Here is a 21888-nt window from a genome sequence, read left to right on the forward strand (position 1 = left end):
ACCCACTAGCCCTACAAGTGGATGGTGTTATGATTTAGATACGAGGTGTTCCCCAAAAGCTCAAGCATGAGACAATGCAGGAAAGTTTAAGGCTCTCATAACCCAATCATTTCACCATTTAACTAATCAGCGGATTAATCCACTGGCATGGATTAACTGAGTAGGAATGGTGTAACTAGAATAAGTAGGTCAGTGGAGGTGGGTGTTTTTGGAGTTTATATTTTGTCCCTGGGTGAATAGAGGTTCCTGGATGTCATGTCCTGAGCTACTTTCCTCCTCCACACCCTTCCACCATGATGTTCTGCCTCACCTTGGGCCCAGAGCTATACAGTCAGCTGACTGCAGAGTGAATCTCCGAAATCTTGAGCCAAGAAAACTTTTCCTCCTCTACATTGTCCTTGTCAGGTCTTTTGATCATAGTGATGGAAAAAGCTGACTCAAACAGATGGTGTGGACTCCATCCACATTAAATGGACCACGTGGTTCCCCTACTTACTGCTCAGGTGATCTAAGAGAGGCACTTGAACTCAAAGGGTTTAGTGTCCTTCACTGTAAACTGGAAAAGTAAACTTCACAGAACTTCACCAAGGTTCAAGTGAGATACATGTTTTAAAAGTATAGAAAAATATGAAAAGGCGGAATCCATATGGCCTTGAGGATAACACGAAGGTAGAATGTTCTCTATACTTACCCGCTAGGCCACTTGTATCTCTCCCTTCAATATGAATTCATCAGCATTTCATTTGTCCTTCTACTTTCCAAATAAGTTATAAGGATGTACTGGTGACTTCCTGGAAGTGACACACTTATGTTGGATTCTCACTGTTGCCTGCGCAATCTTACACAGCTCCAGTCACTTGGTTTTCCTTCACTTCCCCCCAGCTGAATTCTCAGTGCTTCACACCTGCCTGTCTCTCTACCTGGACTGCCATCCTCACCCCATATTCCCATTCAGGGTTGCTTCCCTTTCACACCTGGATGCTCTGAGGACTGTTCCAGATGCTGGGGATGTAGCAATAAACAAAGACCACTGAGCTCTCTTGGAGCTGGGGTAGGTGTGGGGAGGTAAGAGCAGGCGATCAGTAAATATATCTATCATCCACCAGGTACTGATGGGGTTATGAGAAAGAGCAGAATGTTGTGATGAAGGATAATCAGGAAGGATTCTCTGATGAGGGGCCATATGAACACAGCCTTAAGGGAAATGTGGAGGGAGTCTGGCAGAAAATCTGAGAGAAAGTATTCCAGGGAGAAGGAACAAAAGTACAAAATTCCTGAGGCTTAGAGGTCTCAAACGAACAACCTTTCCTGAGAGAAATTTCTCTGACACACAATTTAAATTCTGTTCCTTCTTGTTTGGGAAATAATCATTGAATGAATTGATAACTTAAAAATGATTATTGATGATACCATGCCATACACCATCCATAATGTTCTTTGCCATTTTGAGAATTTTCTTTTAGGAATCAGTACATGGAAATGGGGGGAATCCCACTTAAGGAACTATTCCTTTTTTTCAGCCAATGAGCACCACTGGAGTATCTTCTACATGTTTCTGAAATAGGTGCAAGGAATTTTAGACTCAGTAAGGCCTACATAGATTTGGGGTTGGGATATTAATCTGTGCTTTTTCCTGATGATGAGATTGAATTTCTATTCTGTTTTTTTGTTAATTAGATTAATCTTTTGTGTAATTTACCTGAAATAAGAATCAGAAAGAGGTGATATTTCTGTAGATAAGTAGGAAGGAAGAGTAGGAGGGAAGGAGAAAGGAAGAGAGGAAAGAGACTACATTCCTCTTCCAGGTATCACTCATCACCCGGTGTGACCCTGCTTTGCAAGCTAAGAGTGTGAATGCACCCAGCTTGTGCTGCCTGGTGCTTGATATGCATAGGAAACATGCTAAGTGTTCTACAGACATTATCACATGTCACTCACCAACAGAGATATAGGGTAGACAGCAATAACCCTATTTTACAGATGAGGCAAGTAAGACTCAAAGAGGTTAAATAACTTGCCTTAGAATAAAGAAGTGAGTGTCTTCCAATGGCTTGAATAGGGCTGCCAGAATTAAATCTGAGACGTGCAGGCTGCCACTTTCAACCACCCCACCAACTTGCCTCCACCTCAGGTAAGAGGAGGTGATGGTTAACCCAGAATGAGGTGCTGAGGGGCCACTTCACAACATCCATTACCCTCTTGCTGCTTCAATCCCTGAATGCAGGTTCATTCAATGCTCCTTACTGTTATTTTTCAAAGGCACTTTTTAATAACAAAGGAATTCAGGACACCTATTGTAAGCTGCAAGTTGGATGGTGAGAAGCCACTAAGACCCGCGATGGGAAAGGTGATAATAAATTCAGCGTTGGCAATTCTGAAGCAACTAAAATAAAACACCCAGGTTTTTGAACTGGTCCTAAAAGAGAAACAGATCCCTCCCCGCTTTCACCTTGCAGTCGGGAATTTCTCCATGCTGTGCAGCGCCAGGGTTGGAGAACCTCAGGCAATCCCTGGGACTCTGGATTCCCCCCAGTGGCGCAGGGGACACGCCCCCGCCACCTTCCGCAAGCGATCACATACCACAAATGGGTACAAGCGCCCAGCACATACACGAGCATATGCAACTGTAAATACGCACCACACCCCAGCACATAAAGACACGCGACATTACACTTCTTCCCCACTCAAGCGCTCGCACCACACACAAACAAGCGAAACGCCAGGGCTCACATGCGCTCGTGCACACGAATCCGTGCACACGCGCTCACCCCCGTTCACACCCATCCTGACACACACACTCGCCCCATACCACCCTCGCGCGCGCGCGCGCGGTTTCCTGGTGCACACGCACACACCCTAGCGCTCACCCGTGCGCCCAGCTCACACACGCTCTCACGGCCGAGCGGCAAGGGGCGGGGCGGGTGCGGCCGCTGGTGCCCGGCCGGGCGCTGCCGGGAGAGGGCGCGGCGAGGGGATCGCTGCTAGAGCCCGAGTTGTTTGCGGGAGTCGGAACCGGGAGACGCTCCCCGGGAGCGGGGCCGACTGGAGCCGGGCTGCGCTGGGCTGGGCGGCCTGGAGGGAGCGCGGCCGGGTGGCGCGCCATGGATGCGAAGGTGGGCGGCGGCGGCGAGGAGGAGGAGTGCGTGGACTCGGGCGCCGAGACCGGAGGGTGAGCCGGGCCACGGGCGGGGGTGTTTTCTGAGTTGCAGTGGCTCCTCGGCCGCCTGGGACCCTCCTGATCCCCAGGGCGGAGCCGGCGCCGCTGCGGTGGCACAGAGGCGCAGCACCGTGACCCCGGGAATACTCTAGGGGCTACGGGGGGCGGGGGACCAGCCCCTCCGTGTCGCCCAGGGGAGCAGAGCCTCACGGTCCTTGGCTGCCCGGACAGGGCGGGTCCCACCTCAGGGGCTGGAAAGTGGTAGGACCTGAGGTTCGGTGTAATCCCATCCCAGTCCCACTTGCCCTCCGCCATCACCTGAGTGCTAGGCCGATGCAGTGTCCCCTTATCATCGTTAGAGACACTAAATAAAGATGCGCTTGCACTTGTTTCAACCTTCGGGGAGGACTTTCCTCCTGTAACTCCGGAGCCCCAGAAGTGCTGCTCTGAAGATGGGGGACCGCAGGAATAGGGTGGGACGCCCGGCAGGCACCGAAGTCTTTCAGAAGTCAGCTAAAAGGATGGCATTTCTCACTTTACGACTTTAGTGTGGGACTTCATTCTATGTTGCTGAGGCTGCCTCCTCGACTTCCTCCAGCCTCCCACCCCGAACTTCCTCGCCTCTCAGTGTACCTGTCCCAGCAGGACCGCTTCCCCGGGTACCGGCGCAATGGAGGAGGTGCTGTTATCTGACCCTGCTTGTTTGGGGGGGAAAAAAAAAAGGTCCTATTCGCTTCAACGAACTCAAATAATTAGCGCGAACCTTTGGAGACTTAATTAGTCCTCTGCCGACAGCACTGTTTTCCTGAATGAGACAAAAGGCCATTTCGGGGATGAATGTCCTTGTAATGGCCTCCACCCAGCCCCTATCTCTAGAGGATTTTCTCGTGCAGTCAGCGCAGAGTGCAGGATGCAAGTGCTGACCTGGGAGGAAAGGGTGTCTTTTCCTATCTGGAATAACCCTGGAAGAGGGCAGGAGCTGCCCAGTCTACCGAAAGCCACATTCCTGAAAGGTCAGGGAGGTTTCAAGCTAATCTCAGTGTTTGGCAACCTTGTGAGGGCAGGAAGAGTGTGGGTCCAAAATGGACTGGGGCTTCCGACCTGACCCCCACACAGTCCTTCCTGCTGTCAACCCCACCCTTCCTTGCAGCCCCCTCACCACCCCTTGCCCAAATCTGGGACTTTACAGCTTCTCTGCAATGAGCTTTCCTGTTATCCTAATTTGGAATCACTCATGGTGGAGTAACCCAATTACTTTTTCTTACACTTTGCATATATGGCATTTATCAACTTTATTTATTTATTTGGAGGTGCTGAGGATCAAACCCAGAGCCTTGCTATGCTAGGCAAGCCCTCTACTACTGAGCCACAGTCACATCCTCAGCATTTATTATCAACTTTAATGAAAGAACCTTGACTTCCTCCACCCCTGGACCTCGAATGAAGGAAACAAAGCAGGATGGACCTGCTACTTTGTAGCTGAGTTAAACAAAGTTCATTTTCAATTTTACCTAAAACAGACCTTGAAAAAGTTTCCAAGGGCTCTGCCTTAGAGAAGGGGGAGAAAGCCCTGATCCAGAGGGTGACATCACCCCAGGAACCGGAACCAGAAATCAGCCTGACAGCTGCCAGAACTCCTGGGAGGGGACACTGATCATGCTGACCAGAGCTTCTATTCTCTGCCTCTGTTACTACAAAGTATGGCTGTAACAGGAGAGAATTGTTTAAAGCATCCTTACTGCATTGCTAGCATCCTTAAGCTAAAAATAAAGATAAAATGGCATGTTAAATAATAGAGTTGCAGTGCCTGCTCAATAGTCTTGTGCTTGCCATATATTTCTATATCTCTTGAATTGTTCCTAGTTTTCCAACTTTTCTGGAGCTTACCCCGCCCCATTCTCTATCCAGCCTTCCTGTAGCGACCTGTGGAGACTGAGTATAAAATACGTGGAAAGCACCCAGTCTATGTTTGCTTTCACTATTATTTTTAAAACAAATCTGATCTTGTCTCACTCCCAAACTTTTATGACTATGCTGTCAAGTGCAAGAATTTAACATGGCCAATAAATATGCCATTATGGAGTTCTTCCTTTCACTAGCCCCGTTTCTCTACAAGTCCTTTACACCTGCACCTTGCCACATGTGTCAAGCTTTTCTGCAGCCTTGCCTTTGTCAAGCTGTCCTCTCTACCAGCTGTGCCCTTTCTTCCTGGCATGCCTGTCCGCCTGGTGAAACTCTACCCTTCTTTTAAGACACAGCTCAAGTGACACATCCTTATGACAGAGATCTTTAATTTGGGGTCCATCAGTTGCTTCAAGTTGTGTGCAAACTAATGCAGCTTGCAAATGTTTATGAGAAGTTGTTTTTTATCCGATCCTCTAGGTAGCTGGTGGTCCCTTCCAAATCACGTTTGGACATAGTATGAGATGTTTCTTGGTCAACTCGTGTCTGAAGTCTTGGGAGATAGCCAAGTAAAAATGATGAGTGAGCAGTGTGGGTGGATTCAAGGAAGAAGAGGTCTGCATGATGACATGATCTTTGGGGAACTGTCTACCAAACACTGGGAGAGATTCAATCAACTCAAGGTCAGCAGGAACATCACTTAGCATTTACTAAGTGCCACCTACTGTTCTAAGGCTCTCAGTGTTTCATTGGCTCATTGACTCCTGTGACAACTCAGTGCCGCGGGTGGCCTTTAAGACTAGCCTTGAGAAAACCACAGTGTTTAAATGTCAGGTAAAGGAGAATGAACTGGAAGGAGCCCGAGAAAGAGTCTGCAGGAAATAAAAGAAGAATGTGATACCCTAGAAGCCAAGGGAAGTTTGAGTTTTGGGGAAAGGAAGGAGAGATCAGCTGTGCTACTAAGTCAAGATGTGAAGTGTCTTTAGATTAGTGGAGACAATGAAGTGGATATTTGACAATGGGGTGGTCGAGGCAGAAGCCAGAGTAGAGTGACACCAGAAGGGAGTCGAAGATGAGGAAAAGGTGACAGTTAGAGCCATTCATCTAGAAAAGAGAGGCAGTAGAGAGTAGAGTGAGGCGAGGGGGGGACTCCCTCAACACAGGACCTAATTGGACAACTGTTGGTGGTTTCTCAAGTCTGGTCATAAAGAACCCACCGCACTGGGTTGTCACACGATCCAAAGAACTGACATAGGGATACCATAAAAAAAGGAAAAGATAAAGACGTAGTAGAAAAGATGATTGTGTGTAATGTCAGCTTTCTGAAGAGGAGGAGGCAAGCAGTCTTCAGACCACAGGGGGATGGATGGGCTTTGAGTCCGAGGGGCCCACCTCCCCTTACAAGCAGAGGGAGGGAAGGGAAGATGGGGTTTCCAGTCACTGTAAATGCAACTCCCCACCACACATACAGAATGATGGAGACTTGAAATCATTCAGGCAGTGTTGAGGGAGGGTCAGTTGTGATGAGTAATTATGTATTTACAGAGACAGGGATGAATTTGCTGTTTATTTTTCTCTGGCCATGCTGAATGACAGAGAAACCCAGGGTCAGGTAGAGAGCTGGGGCTGTTTGGAATCACCACAAATTGGGGGTAGGGACATTGTTGCTAGGTGGCTGAGAACAAAACAGGAACAACAGACTTAGGGTATTGACTAAGATAATGGTAGGTCCTATTTATCAGAGCAAAGACAGTTCCAAGCAATTTTGTGAGTCCACTGGCAGTGACTGTGCTGGTCACTTTGAAAGTTAAATTGCAAGAGCGCCTGCCCATGTTGAAATCCTAGCTCCTCTACTTAGGAATCATGGAACCTTGAGCAGGTTACTTAACCTCTCTCTGTCCTCAGTTTCTCACTCTGTGCTGTAGGGGCAGTGATAAGACCTCTTTCATTCGGTTGTTGTGAGGATTAAAGCCCTAAGACCAATGCCTGAAATAAATCAACCTCAGTCCACAATTATTTCTTATTATGTTATTATTATTGTCACAGAGAGTACTCCAAATGGTAAAACTAGAGTCTTACGTAATAATGGTGAACTCAAGATCATATGTTCTTTATACTCATCTCAGTAGATGTTCTGATGCTTTTAAATACCTTAAGCAATTTGCTCATCATTCAGAATATTCAACAGATGGCAGGGTGTGCCTCAGTATTATCATTATTACTGTTTTTCAGAAGGCACATGACTCTCTAATGACTTGAATTGAAGCCTGGGTCTCTAGCATGCTTCCCATCTAGTGACTTTGCTTCTTAAGGAAGCTGTTTGACCTGTTTTAATTAATTTTTGTTTTCTGCTCTTTTTATTTTGCTTGGAAGGCCACCTTTGCTATCTGACCCACCTAAAGCAGACGAAGACTAAAAGCCAACACTTGTCTTCTTTCGTGGTGATTGATGTCACTTTGAAACTGAAACTCAGGTGGGTTTTAGAAAACCCACCTGAAAGCAAGGCTTGTGCTTCTGTGTACTTTGTTTGAAAGAACTGGCACATCAGCTGCAGATGGTGTAAGCCAGCTTCAGAAACAGAATCCCTTAATCAAGGGACAGGCAGTTCCTTGTAAATCCAAATAAAAGTCAGTGCTTTCTGATGACTTTCATTAGTCATGTCTCCAGGATTTGGCCTCGAAGCTGCTTTCTCACATGTGACCATACCCAGTGGATTATTTTCATTCAGGAGTTTGGTCTGGCACTAATGAACTTCCACTTCTGTGTCAGCTGTCACTGAGCTTCTGATCCATGGCAAGGTCATACCAGGCCCTGCCTCTTTGGCGACCTTCAACTCATACTTCACTGTGACTTAAGAGATTTTTAAAAATCCATCAGTTGGGAGTTTAAACGCAGAATGGGAAAAAATTGGCGGAATACATTTTAAAATGGGAAAGTTCTTAGGCCAGAATTTTCCTGGGAAAGAAAATTTAAGAAGATACCATTTTATAACATTAATATATGTTTAAATTGGCAAGTAGGCTGCTAACAGAGATAAACTACCATAAGTACAAAAAGTCTTTATACATATTTTCTACATGTATAATCATAATTGAAAAAACAATCAAGGGACCACATCTTAACTTTTTATTATTGCCAAAGATATTAAATATTTGGAAATATTAGGTGTGTTAGGTGTGAGAGACTATATTATCTTTGTATTACTGTGCCTATCTATATCATGTGTTCAGAAATTTCTCATCTTAAAATTCATGAATTCACCTTTCATGCTTCATTGTGGCAGGCTTGAATGTCATATGCAGAGCTAGCCAGGTAAATTCTCGTGATGTGAGAACAATAAACAAATCTTAAGGCAGGTACCCAACTGCTCTTCCTTCCCACCCTAAAATGTTGAGGAGTACAAACATTTGTACCCTGGTCAGATATCTGGTTGTTCTCTGAATTTACTTGCATCTATTTATGCACACAATTATTGTAAGCTTTACAGTTTGTCTTTTCCTGGTAGTATTTCCAGTAAATGATCTGTTGGGGTTATTTGGAATATATTTTAAGAGCTATGAAAGTATTCATATCTGGCCTTAATCTGTGTTCCCACTCATAGTAATTCTAAGGATAAGAAAAGAAATATAAAACTATATTCATAAATATCACTGTGCTTTGTAAAACTGGACAATCTGGAACAATCATACAGCTAATAAAAGGGAAATGGCTGAATAAATTATAGAACATCACTTCCTCTAAAATGATCATTACAGGAGTTTTGTAGCAGCATGGTGGGGTGGTGTTAATTGAAAAGAGCAGTTCAAAATCATCTCCATCATTATAGAAACTGTACAAATTACATCAACTTAGGATCAGAGGCTAAGGAGCAACACAAGGGTTCAGGTGACTCTTTTCCCTCTGCTTTCTGTTTGAATAGTGGACAGGGATTGAAGTTAGGCTATGGAGCTGGGCAGAGACTGTCTATCATGGAGTGAGGGGTTTGTGTTTTAACTAGCTTGAATTTGATCCAGTGAAAGACACCACCATCAGATTTGTGCTTTGCAAAGATTGGCTGCTGTATGGGGAAGGAATTGGATCAGATGAGGGACTGTGGATGACTGACCAATTGGCACGCCTAACCCAAGCAGTACCTTTCATCCCAAGAGATGTGAGGGGATTCTTGAAGGGGCATTAGTTATGCTAGCACTGGTCCTAAAATACTACCACTGCACTTTAAAATTCTTGAACTACGTTTCCAGTGTAAATTTCATTCTGCATACATATCCATCTGTATGCAGATCTTTAAAACGTCTGCATATGTGAATCCCATCTGCTTCAGGAGTATTTGGAAAATCCTAGCTGAAAAGACTGACACATTTTTAATACAAGAGAAATAGTAATATTGCACATTCTTATTACATGTTGTATTTGGAGGATAGTCATGAAATTTCTTTAAAGTCTGGCCATCTTAAGATGATCATATTGCAACAAAATGGTTTTGCTGTTGCATCTACCACAGTGGATGTTTTGTTGGGCATTCACAGCATTGCTCCATAGTTCCATTGCTAAGTATTGTCTGAAAGCTCATTTATGCCCTGCCTCCTTCCAGAAAGAATTTAAAGTGCCAGTGCTGGGGTTACAAATGCTGGGTTTCAGGAAGTTGCTGATCACTGATGGCTTCTGTCTCCCCTGAGCAGGCATGTTTCCATGCCCAGGCCAAGCTATCCTGCTTTCCAGCTCATCCCCCGCTACCCACCCTGCACACTCGGTCCAAACCCTTAACAGTCCGCACTTCCTGTCTCCTTACAAATAGTACCTCATTTGCTTTTCACTTAACCAATTAAAAACTGAATTATATAGGTGCAAATGCAGTTTGTAATATATAAAGAGATATGCAAATGTTAGTGGTTGTTATTCTTTCCAGTTTTAAAATTCAATGATTCTATGACTACTAAAATATTTCATTTGAAAAAGAAAACCACATGCTGTTTTTCTCCCATTTGGCTCCTCTATAATAAATCAGTGCATCATTTGGTCTGAGAGATGCAGATTATTTTCACCAGTAAGAGGCATACTTCTTGTGATTTTTTTTTTTTAAGTTTTGTATGTACTTTCTTAATGTGGTCAGAAGCTCAGTGGAAGGAAAATTGGATGATTTAAGAAAGGCAACATGAGTCTAAGGAAATAAAAGGAGTGTATATCTATAAAATTAAACATAATTAAGCAGTTTATTTGCATAACTATGTCCCCTCTCTACCCCGGGCAGAATAAATCCCTATGCGCTTAAGTGATTAATTTCCTACTGAGAATAACTATGGGGCACTGGGGGGAGAAAAGAAACAGCTTTTACACCAAATTCCTTGCCAGAGAGGGAAGTCTTAACAGCCACGCAAGTAGGGCAGAAATTTAGCAGAGATTAAGCAAGGCAGATCCTTGGCCAGATTCCCATTCTCATAGCGGCTCAATGCCAGCCGCGGGTTTTTCAGGATAAAATCCAAATGGGCCATTCACAGAGCCCTTACTCTGCCTTTCCCCTTCCCCACCACAGCCCATGTCTGGTTACTCTAAGATCCAGCAGGATTTCTTCTCAGTGGAACTGAAATCCATGGAAGCATCCCTGTGTCTTTGGTTCTGTGGGCAACTTGGTGGCCAAGGTTCTGTCCTCTCCCACAGGGATCCTTGGCTGACATCAGCAAATGAACACTCCCCACAGCGTGGGGGAACACTCAAAGGTGCTCATCTGCCATAGGTCAGTCTCTGGGGGGTTGTAAATCTGCTGAAAACTTTGGACCCTTCTCCCCAGAAAAACAAACCATCTGAAAATTTGCCAGCAAATTAAGAGGGTCCCATCGTCTCATCAGAGGAATCCACAGAGCACATATGAAGGACCCCCAATTTCTCAAGTGCCTTCAAAGTTTTGCTTTCAAATTCAGACATAACTTTAGTTTGCACAGAACAAACTTTAGCACTGTAGTTTTCAATAGTGACATTTCTTTACCAGTCAAATGATATTCCACACTGTTGAAACTTGTAGCTTGAATAAGTCATGCAGATAAGAAAAATGATATGTATTCCTACTAATACTGAGCCCTTGTGTTTCAGGTCTGACTACAGCCACCTGTCCTCCACCAGTAGTAAGTATCTTTTAAATGTCTTTCAACATTGTGCAGACAATCCCCGTCAGGGTCAGTGCCACAGAGGACTCTATGCAGTACATGTTTAATAGGAAGTAACGACAACAAAGGGATCCTGTAAAGAATAATATAGGAAGCTCGAACCCTGGGAGTGGAGGCTTTTCCTGGAGAATTTGATCATACCTTGCTTTCAGTACCAGGTATGCCTCTCCTGCCCCTACAGAAACTTAGCCTGAAGGATGTGCCCCAGGCCTTATCAGCTGCTTGCAGATGCTTCTAGGAACATCTTCACAGAGCAGCTTTAACTCCTCCATTGGACACCCGTCCATTCAGTACCTGCTTCCCACAAACTAACAAAGAGCTTGGAGCACAGGCAACTTGCAGCACAGCCACTGCAACCTTTGGGTTGCTCTAACGGATCTCTTGGCAAATGTCTTCCCTTGTATTTCTGCCTCTGCAGGCAAATGTCACCTTTTCCAATACAGAGATGTCTACCTCTGACAAAAATCCTGCTAAGTGTGTTACCACCAACACCCAGGATAGGCTATTGTTAGGTGATTTATCTCTCATTTCTCCACTTCAATAAGGCTAAACGAATGTAGACATTTTATCAAACCATCTTTCTGTATTTGTAATTCCTGCCTTACAAGTATCATTATATATGGTAAAAATGATTGTGAATATGCTTATAAAGATGCTCTGAACATTTTAAAAGGTATTTATATTTAATATTAAAGTACAAGTAAATGTATTCATGAGAAATGATGCCTAATGTCTATAAAGAACTTATAGTGATTAAAATCACTACATCAAAGTCATTCAGATCAACCCAATCCTTACTTTTAAATTTAAAAAAATAATTTTTTTAAATAAGAGCCTTGATTTTTTTTTTAAATTAGTAAATACTGAATCGTTCTGCCCTGTCTCACTGTCCTGTTAAACTCTCAATTCTGAATAGTTCCCCAGTGAAGAGACACTTAATTGGATTATTCTATTTATTGATGTTCTGGCTTAGTTTCCCTTTGCAATAAGGGACTGTGGGAAAGCTGCATGTCTGGAATTGTAATTTAGTGTCAAATTATATTTAGTTATTAGTATAACTGCAGTGAGCAATTTCTGATCATTTTTAGCCAACCGGAGACCCAACATTGCCCCATAGTTATTAAGAACCATTAGTAATCATGAAAACAATGCTCCAGTGGCTTGCGCTCATCCCCCAGAGCTTTTTTGTTCCTGAAATCAGAGACAGCCTCTTGAACTCTCTCTCTCCCTGCTGCCATTTTCATTCCACTTAGTTTGGCCCAGAGGCTACATTTCTTTAAGAATGATTTTTCTAAAACACTTGCATGAAGCCTTTGCTCAGTTCATAGCTCTCAAATCAGTCCTCTGGGTCACAACAAAGCACCTCTCAAGTCAGCGAAACTGGTAATTTGGTTTGGGATGTTTTCCTCTCAGTTATTTTAATTGCAGTCTGAGTTGGAATTCCTCTTAGTACAGCTGGGATCAATACCCTGTTATTGCTCTTCCTTTTTTCTTTAAATATTCACTGGTTGTAGTTCCCACCTCCCTTTTCAGAAATGGGACTTCTTGGTGAGTGTGTATGTGTGAGTGTGTGTGTGTGTGTGTGTGTGTGTGTGTATTTCAGTTAGGAAATGTATTTGATTACAAGTACAACAACAAAAAAAATGGTTAAACAAGTAGGGATTTGTTTTCCTTTATGATAGAAAAAAAAAAAAAAAAAAAAAACAATATACTGAGGTAGTGCAGGTCTGGTGTGGAAGTTCCTCCAGTCATTCTGCTACACCACTCTCAGCTTTGGGCTTCCATCCTCAGGGTTGCCTCAGAGTTACAATAAGGCTGCCTGCACAATAGCCATTACATCCTTTTCTCAGCAGGAAGAAAGAAAAAGGAAGCTCAGAGAGCACTTGCCAGCTGGGTCATCCCCATTTTTAAGGAGTTTTTCCAAAGACTCTACCCAGCAGTTACTCTTATCTCTTTGGACTAGATCTTGGTTACGTGTATATCTCTAGTTACAAGGGGTTCTGAACAACATTGTTTTCTATGATTGCATTGTTCTTCCCCAGACATTTCAGTTAGTAAAGAAGGAGGGTAGATACTGGTGGGTCTTGCCTGCCTCAGCACCAGCCAGGAGCATAAATCCTGTCCCTACCCACATGCAAGAGAAAGCCCTTTGAGCAATCAGTGAAATATAACAGAGTAAACTTTCTGAAAAGAAAAAAAAATTAAATCTGGAGTCTTCTATCCACCCTTTAAAACATAGATTTGGCCATGCTGCAATAATATAAGAAGTATTTTCCAAGTAGATTGTTAAAATAACATTTCACCACAAACTGGATGATCATACTCAAGGGTCTGAGTAGGGAAAGGGAGATAAGTTTGTATTTGTCCTGAAGGACACCAGTGCAAGGCCACTCTTCTGCATGACCAGCAGGGTTGAGGACTGCCCCGCAGCTGCAGGGTCACAGACCCTATTTGTTAGTCCAGGAACAGCACCTGCATCTCCTTCTCTTCTCACCTCCAGTATCAACCTCTCTCAATGGAATGCTCTATTTCCGAATGATTCCTGGTTCCTGGTGGGGATTTAGGCATCGATGCTAATCATTTCTTACTAGAAAATGGACTTTACTATGTCTGTGAGGGGTTCTTACTCAACATTCCCTTACCTGTTTGTGCTTGAGAGCTCAAACCCAGGAGCTTCCTGGGGTCGCCAGCCTCAGTACTGACCTTGATGCCTATTTTTCTGCAGCTGGGTTTTCATTACTAGGAATTTCCTCGAGAGCTGCCTGCAGAGAACACCAGTCACTCTGTTTAGTTCTTTTCTTTCAGAGTGCAGGAAGGCTGCTTCTCATGCTGCCTGCCCTGACAGGAGAAAAAGAAAGGTCATTTCTAAGACAGAGGTACAGAACAGTGATGTGGTGAGATGTTATAAGTTCTCACCCCTCATGAAAATAGAAGGAAGACCAGTAGAGTAGAGGAAAGAGACCAAGGGGAGGGAGGAAGAGAGGGAAAGGGGAGGTACTGGGGAATGCTATGGGCCAAATTATTTTGTTACATTGTGTTCATATATTAATATGTAACAATGAATTCCACAATTATATGTAACTATAATATACCAGTAAAAAATATGAAAAAAATGTAAGTTCTGGGTCTGGTTTAACCATAAGTTAGCCACATGCTTTCTGTCTTAGTCCATTTTCTTTTGTTATAACAAAATGCCTGAGACTGGTCACTTTATAAAGAAGAGGGGGTTATTTAGCTTACGGTTTGGGGGACTCAAGAGCATGCATCGGTATCCATTTGGCTTGGCAAGGTCCTCATATGACATTGCAGTGATGCATGTGGAGGAAATTGGCTGGTGAGGCAGGACCCAGAGGGCAGGATGTTGCTCTTTAGTAGCATCCCACAACTGGGGAACTAACTGGGGTGCCACAAGAAGTACATTAATCCCTTCTGAGCATAGCACCCCCAATGACCTGTTTACCTCCCAGTAGGCCCCTCCCTTAAAGTCCTACCACTTTCCCCATCCCCACACTGGGGACCAGGCCTCCTGCACGTGAACCCTGAAGTTTGCTCCCTACCAAGGGTAAGCATAGCACACCCTCTTTGGGTCTCTTTTTCCTCCTTTGTTGAATGAGGTAGTTGGATAGGATGCCTCTAAGGACCCTCCAGAAGCTCTAGGATGCTAAGATATGAACATCTTAGAAGAAAGAAGGGCAAAGAAAGAGGAGAGGGTGGAGAAGTCAGTACCTTTTCTCTATCTTTGTTCTCTCTTGAATAAGAACCTGGAGGGCTGGGCCTTCTTTCCAGTGGCCTCTCATGCTCTGCCCTGAGCACTGCTAAGAACCCATCAGAGCTTCTCTGCACTGTGAGCTGCCTGAGTCAGCGATGGTAGAGACAGGAGTTAAAATACAGCAGCTGCTTTTTGTCCCCTCCCCCCCCCCCAAGAAATGCCTGGGTCTAGAGCAGAAGAGGGCACGTGGATGGTTGGGCATCATCCTCTTCCCCAGCCTCACTGAGCCTGGAATCCCACTTCTACTGCCTGCATCCTCTGTCACTTGCTATCCAACTCTGGTGGGAGGGGCTGAGGCGCTTGGTTTTGTTTGGGTGAACTTTTCCCAGGTACAGTTGGTCCATTTGCCTTTCTCAGATTACCAGAGAAATCGGGCTTTTCCTTTACACCTCCTGAAGAGCTAAACATACTGTTGGCACCCTGGAGTTCTCAGTAAATCATGCTGTGTCCTAAGGAAGATGAGTTTAATTTATACTTCCAGAATTTTAGGTTGCCGTTCCAGAAATCCGGTGAGAAGATCATCAAGCCATAATACACAATTTGCATTATTAAGTGATTTGAATAAAAGGGGAACTTGTATAAGTAGGATAAAAGAAAAACAATAATTATGCCAACAAAAAAATATCAAAAGAATGCCACATAAAGGCTGGGGCAGTAGCTCAGTGATAGAGGGCTTGCCTTGCATGCAAGAGGCACTGGGTTCGATCCTCAGCACCACATAAAAATAAATAAATAAATGAGTGAATATATTTTAAAAAGAATACCACATAATACTAATGAAATTCCCATCATGTGTGATTGACTATTTTCATTTAAATAAAGATTGTAATTATACTTGGAGAATTACTCTTAGAAGATGCCAGGAGCTCAAACATTTTTAGGAATGTATCACATGTCTTAAGGATATCTAGCCCCAGAATAATGCTGAGAAGATATCATCAAAGAATGAATAGTTCTATCTGAGGCTGTTCCAAAGGAACCTTCTTTACTTGTCCTAAATTCAGTCCTAAAATGGTTTCACCTCAAAACTCAGGACAGTCATTACCTCTTTACCTGGCACCTTACAAACTGCTGATGACAACAGAAATGCCTTGTGGTTTTCTTTCTTTCTACTGAAACTGGAGTTTCTGTACTGCTGCTGGCAAGTGGGGTCTGCACGAGCCGCAGACCTCTGCAGCTGAGAAACACGTTGCAGCCCTTCATGGTGGGCTCTGCCCTCCAGTGTTGCAGCAGACCCCAGAAGCTCCAATTTCTTCCTTCTGGGTTCTTGTCTCATGAATTTGAAGAACAAAATCCACAGACAAAGACAAGTGAGTGTAAGTAGGATTTATTAAAGTGTGAAAAGCAGCAGAACTCCCACAGGGTAAGAGGAGACCCAGCAAGGCTTGCCCACTGTGTGTGCTAGTCTAGGGGTTTGAATAGCACTGGGGTCGATGCTGGTGGTCCCAATTTATGCTAATCAGGGTTTGGAAAAGTACTAATGCATTTGGCTAACCCTGCTATCCCATTCAGGTCAGCCTCACTTCCATTTTCCCACCAGTTACAGGGAAGCCAGAGGTTGAGATCATGGAATTGTGAATGCTCAGGGGTTCAGGGACCATGGGTGCTATGCAGAGCAGGCCAATGCCCACCAGTCCAGGCTGCTGCAGTGCACAGGTTGGTGTGCCCTGGCTGGCCTGGTGGGCTCCACACAGCTGTGGACCCATGTCACTGTCCACACTCCAGGCCTGCTTGATCCACCTTTCCACAGCTCCAGGAAAACAACTTGGCTTCAGTACTTCTCAAAGTACAAATGGAAGCTGGGCATGGTGGGATACACCTGTAATCCCAGGTACTTAGAAGGCTGAGGCAGGAGGGTACAAGTGCAAGACCAGCCGTGGCAACTTAGCAAGACCCTGTCTCAAAATAAAATATAAAAAGGATTGTGGCAACAGCTCAGTTGCAATGCACCTCTGGGGATTCGGTCCCCAGTACCAAAAACAAAACCCCCACAGATTGTCAAAGATGAGTTGAATCGATACAGAGGGTGTCTCCCAGCCTCTGTCTGGGCAATATTCTGAGGAGTTCTATAATCTGTGGAAATTAGGGAGGAGTAGCCATGAACTTTGCTGATTTGAGCCCAGAAACATGTAATAAACTAAAAAGAAAGAGCAAGAGTTCTCTGAATTTGTTCTTCAACCTGCTTGGACCTCAAATTCTCTCTCCTCTCTTTTTTCCTTAGCTTTCTTTTCCCAACTTCCTAATCTGTCCTTCCAGTGACTCAGGCCCTATTCCCTGCTCATGTCCTCACTGCTGCCTCAGAGCTTCCGTGGGCTACAGGTCCAATGAAGCCCAACCCTATGGCTTTCTTGGGGCTGCAATGTCTGTGAACTGCCCTTGAGGTCAGCTCCAAACAGGCCCAGTTGTGCTCTGGGCCTCTGGACACACTCATCTCAAGGAAAAAGGATCAAGTGGATCACAGGTATTTTTCAAATTGGAGAATCCAGGCATCCCAGCTGGTGGTAAGGTCCTGTAACTGGTTTAGAGCTTGTCAGTTCTTTGTCTCTGCTGTGTCTGGGAAAATACCTCATCCCTTTCTGGGGTCTCTCTTCTTGCAGGCATATCCTTCCACTTAAATGCTGTTATCTCTCTTTAGTTTCTCACTAGTTTCAACTCTTCTTACAGTTTCAGGACACTGAGGTAGGATATGTTTTGACTCTGGCATTGGCCACATTTGTGCAACTCCTCAGTGTTTGGAGAGAAAGATGAGCACATTGTGGTGAAATTAGCAGTTTGAAAAGCAGTACACTAAGACACAATTGCATACTGTAGAACATATCACAAGTTGGGGAGTATTTGAACAGATATGATCCGTTTCCAAGTCCAAAAGCTAAGTACAGTCTTGGTTTAATGAAATATGTATTATTTTCTTTCTGTTTTCATTATAGAAGATGATAACTTATTGACAGATTTTGCTCGCTTTAGAGCCAATTTTGATCATGTCTCCTGAAAAGGAAGATCAGTTTTTGGGGGGGCAGTTTAATTTTGATCCATTTGTAAATGTTATAATCTTCATTTTTTCCTTCTGTGGACAATACGCTCTCCCATATGGTTCTCAGAATGAACATTCTTTTAGAGTCTTATTCCATAAGATCTAGGCAAAGCTCAAAAAAAAAAAAAATCTTTTCATTAATCTTCATGAAGAACAATTGTAACCATTGAGCTATCTTAATTTGGTGGTTAGCATGGAGTTGGCAATGTGCTCAAGCTTTAACTAAAAACTCTACCTACTCCATCTGCAGCTTCACACCCCTGCTGCAGTAAAAGCAAAGACAAGTCACCAGTGTTTTCTAAATTAGAACGTAGGGTTCTAGAGAAAGTTACTGGTGGAGTATCTCAGTTCAGCTCTCTCACTGCTTTCATTCATTTTCCTACTTCCTTGGTTTCCCAAAGGCTTATTAATAATACTAATGATGTTGTTTTTGTCAACTTTTTCATTGCTGTGACTAAAGGACCCGACCAGAACAACTATTGAGGAGGAAAAGGTTAGGGCTCACGGTCTCAGAGGTCTCTATCCATAGAAGGCCAGCTCCATTCCTTAGGGCTTGAGGTGAGGCTGAATATCATGGCAGAAGAGTGTGGCAGAGGAAAGCAGCGCACGTGGTGATCAGGAAGCGGAGAAAAAGGTCTCCACTTGCCAGACACAAATATATATGCCAAAGCCATGTCTCCAATTCCCACCTCCTCCAGCCACACCCTCTCACTTCAGTTACCACTCAGTTAATCCCTATCAAGGGATTATTCACTGACTGGATTAAGACTCTCACGACCCAATCATTTCTCCTCTGAACCTTTCTGCATTGTCTCACACATGAGCTTTTGGGGGATACCTCACATCCAAACCATAACATTCCGTCCCTGGCTCCCAAAAGCTCACAGTCATCTGGCAACACAAAATATATTTAGTCCACTTCCAACAGTCCCCATAGTCTCAACAGTTCCAAGATTGCTCCAAGTTCAAGTCCAGAGTCTTCTTTGAGGTTCATGGCAATCTCACATTGTGAGCTCCTATAAAATTACAAGCAATCTTCAAGTTTCCAATATATAATGCTACAGAGTAAACATTTACATTCACAAAGTTAGAGGCATAGAAAGAAGGGATAGGACCAAAGCAAGACCAAAGTCCAGCTGGGCAAACAAGTCCTGTAGCTCCATGTCTGGCCTCTGGGACACATGGCATCCTGATGTTCTCGCCAAAGGGCTTGTGTAGCTCCATCCCTGTGGCCTTGTTTGTTGCAGCCCAAGTGGCCTTTATGTTGGCTTGTCTCTGCTCGATTCCTGCAACTTTCCTAGGATGATGTCCCGTGTTGACATTTCTTAATCACGGGGTCTCCACTGCAGCGTCAGCTTCCTCCTCACATTTCCACGCTTTGACTTCCCAGGAGGTGCCCACAGGGACTCTGAGCCTGCTACACTTTGCCTGGCCTCCCAGGCCTTCCTTTGAAATCTTGGTGGAAGCCTCCATGAACCCCTAACTCCAGCATCCTGCAATCCTGCAGAAACAGCGCCACATGGTTCACGCCAAGGTCTGCTGCCATCTTGAGCAGTAACCAAGCCTCCAGGGATCCTTGTTGCAGCAGCTTCTGAGTTTCTGGGTGACTGAGCATGTTGAAAAACTTCCTAGCCCCCCTTGTGTAAGAAGGATTCCCCACTGGTCTCTTCTCAAGAGAATTTTTACTTTTACTTCCTTGTGCTGAGTTGAGGGAGACTCCTGAGATGCCCTCAAGACATCTTTCTTATTTTCTCTGGGCAAAGTCTTTAGCATTTCTTTAAGAGCACTAATGTCTTTAAAAACTGCAACTTCTTTAGTCCCAGTTTTACGCCTGCCTTTAAAGTTTTTCAAATATTTCTGCTCTGCTTTCTACCCTGGAATTTCATAATAAATTTGATTAAATGCCACCAGCAATATCCATGCCACCGTCCGAATGCTATGCTGCCTAGACATTTCTTCTGTCAGATTAAGAAGTCCATCACTTTTTAAATCAGCTTCACAGAAAGTCTCAAGACCCAGGAAGAATGCAGACAACTTCTCGGCCAGAACATAACAGGAATGGCCTTTAGCCCAATTATCAATAGTGTACTCTAAACCATCTCTAAACCATCTAGAGCCCTGTCTTCACTGTTCACAGTCCTATTAGCATTGTGGTCTTCTGAGCTCCCACCAGAATCGGCCATTAAGCTTCACTTACAACAATATAAAGCATTTCCAGCGTGTACTGCTAAGCATCTCAAAATTCCTCCCACCAATTCCAAAAAACTCCAAATGCTTATGAACCACATGGTCAGGTTAGTCACAGCAATGACCCTACTTCTAGGTACCAATTTTTGTTTTAGTCAACTTTTTCACTGTTGTGACTAAATGAACCAACCAGCACAACTGTAGAGGAGGAAAAGTTTATTTGAGGGCTCACAGTTTCAGAGGCCTCCATCCATGGAAGGCTGCCTCCATTCCTCAGGGCTTCAAGTGAGGCAGAACATCATGGCAGAAGAGTGTGGCAGAGGGAAGCAGCTCACATGGTGATCAGGAAGCAGAGAGAGATGGCTCCACTTGCCCATATACAAATATATACCCCAAAGACATGCCCTAATTCCCACCTCCTCCAGCCATACCCTACCACTTCAATTACCAACTCTGTTAATCCCTATCAGATTGGGTTAAGACTCTCACAACCCAAACGTTTCTCCTCTGAAGCTTCTTTCATTGTCTCACATGTGAACTTTTGGGATGAACCTCACATCCAAACCACAACAGATATTGTTTGACATGCTGTTATAAACCCAAAAGTTGACATGAAACAAATTGAAGCATTGGGGAGATGATATATATATTTATTTCCACATGGAGGAGAATCATAGGCTTCAAACTCCACAGAGTAGAGTATGCAACCTTTGGCAAATGAGCCCCAAATATGAAGTATTTCCATTTTTATTGTGTTTAAGGCCATGTTCTAGCACAGCAGTCATGTCCACATGCAGCATTATTCCAAAAAGATTCAGGGTGAGCTGCACAGCTAGAATGGCTCTGCGGTCCTAGAGAGGGCTCTCTATGAGTGGCTGGGTATTGGACAATGGAATCAGTGAAAACATACTCCATCTTGATATATGGCCATGGCTGCAGTAGACCAGTGGGAAACCATAAGATGCAGTGCACATGGACAGATCAATCTGATTTCCTTATCCAGTCTGCCCTCCAAAGTGACTATGGGATTAAAAATTTTACTCAGAAGTTTCTATTGTATTTCTTGGTCTGGGCATCTGGGGTAGCTACAGCTGCTGTGCCTATAGCTGAGTGGGAGAGCACCCTTAGGGCTTCTTCTTCCCACACCAGAGAACAATGGCCGCACTCCAGCTTGCCCTAACCAGGGAAAAGGAATCTGCCAGAGGCAGCTCTTCCTATGACCCCACTTATTGAGGCCTTCTGCTACAAGGATGGCTTCAGGTTCCTGGACCTTCCTGTTAAGAATGGAGCCATATAGCATGTAATTGTATGTGACACTAATAAAATAAAAAGGCCACAGGCCTGGATGCACCATTTGTGGCAAGTCTGGGTGTCGCAACCACTCAAGAGGAGGCTTATCTGCAGCCTCAGAACCACAGAACACCAACAGATGCAGACTGGGGTATCCCACTGGTCTCACATTTTGTCAACTGCCCAGAGAAGATGTTCTTAGCTTGGAAGAACACATAAAATTACAAAAATTCTTGCTGCTCAGAATGTGGTCCATGGGCCACCACATATCAGAGAAATGCAGACTCCTGGGTCCCACCCCTGAGTCTGGTGAATTATATACACTGAAAGTTCGAGGAGTCCTGAACCAGCCTATCTCCTCATTAAGCAAAACTGCTCTTCAATCATCCCTGAA

The 21888-nt window shown here is 44.2% G+C and overlaps 1 protein-coding gene across 3 annotated transcripts in view; it reads left to right on the top strand.

Moving 5' to 3' along the window:
* Positions 1-2773: 2773 nt before the first annotated feature.
* FAM124A (family with sequence similarity 124 member A) overlaps positions 2774-21888 on the top strand; it is a 55860-nt gene continuing 36745 nt past the window's right edge. Inside the window, exons 1-2 of one of the 3 annotated variants that reach the window (XM_079136168.1) lie at positions 2775-3113; positions 11144-11175. In XM_079136168.1, coding sequence (XP_078992294.1) covers positions 3106-3113; positions 11144-11175 — 40 coding nt within the window. In that variant the 5' untranslated portion in view covers positions 2775-3105. Of the gene's footprint in view, positions 3170-11143; positions 11176-21888 lie in introns of all 3 variants that reach the window. The other 2 variants (XM_079136166.1, XM_079136167.1) reach the window with 2 other exon arrangements.

The sequence above is a fragment of the Sciurus vulgaris genome, assembly GCF_902686455.1.
Source record: "Sciurus vulgaris genome assembly, chromosome: 4".
NCBI classification, from domain to species: Eukaryota; Metazoa; Chordata; class Mammalia; order Rodentia; family Sciuridae; genus Sciurus; species Sciurus vulgaris.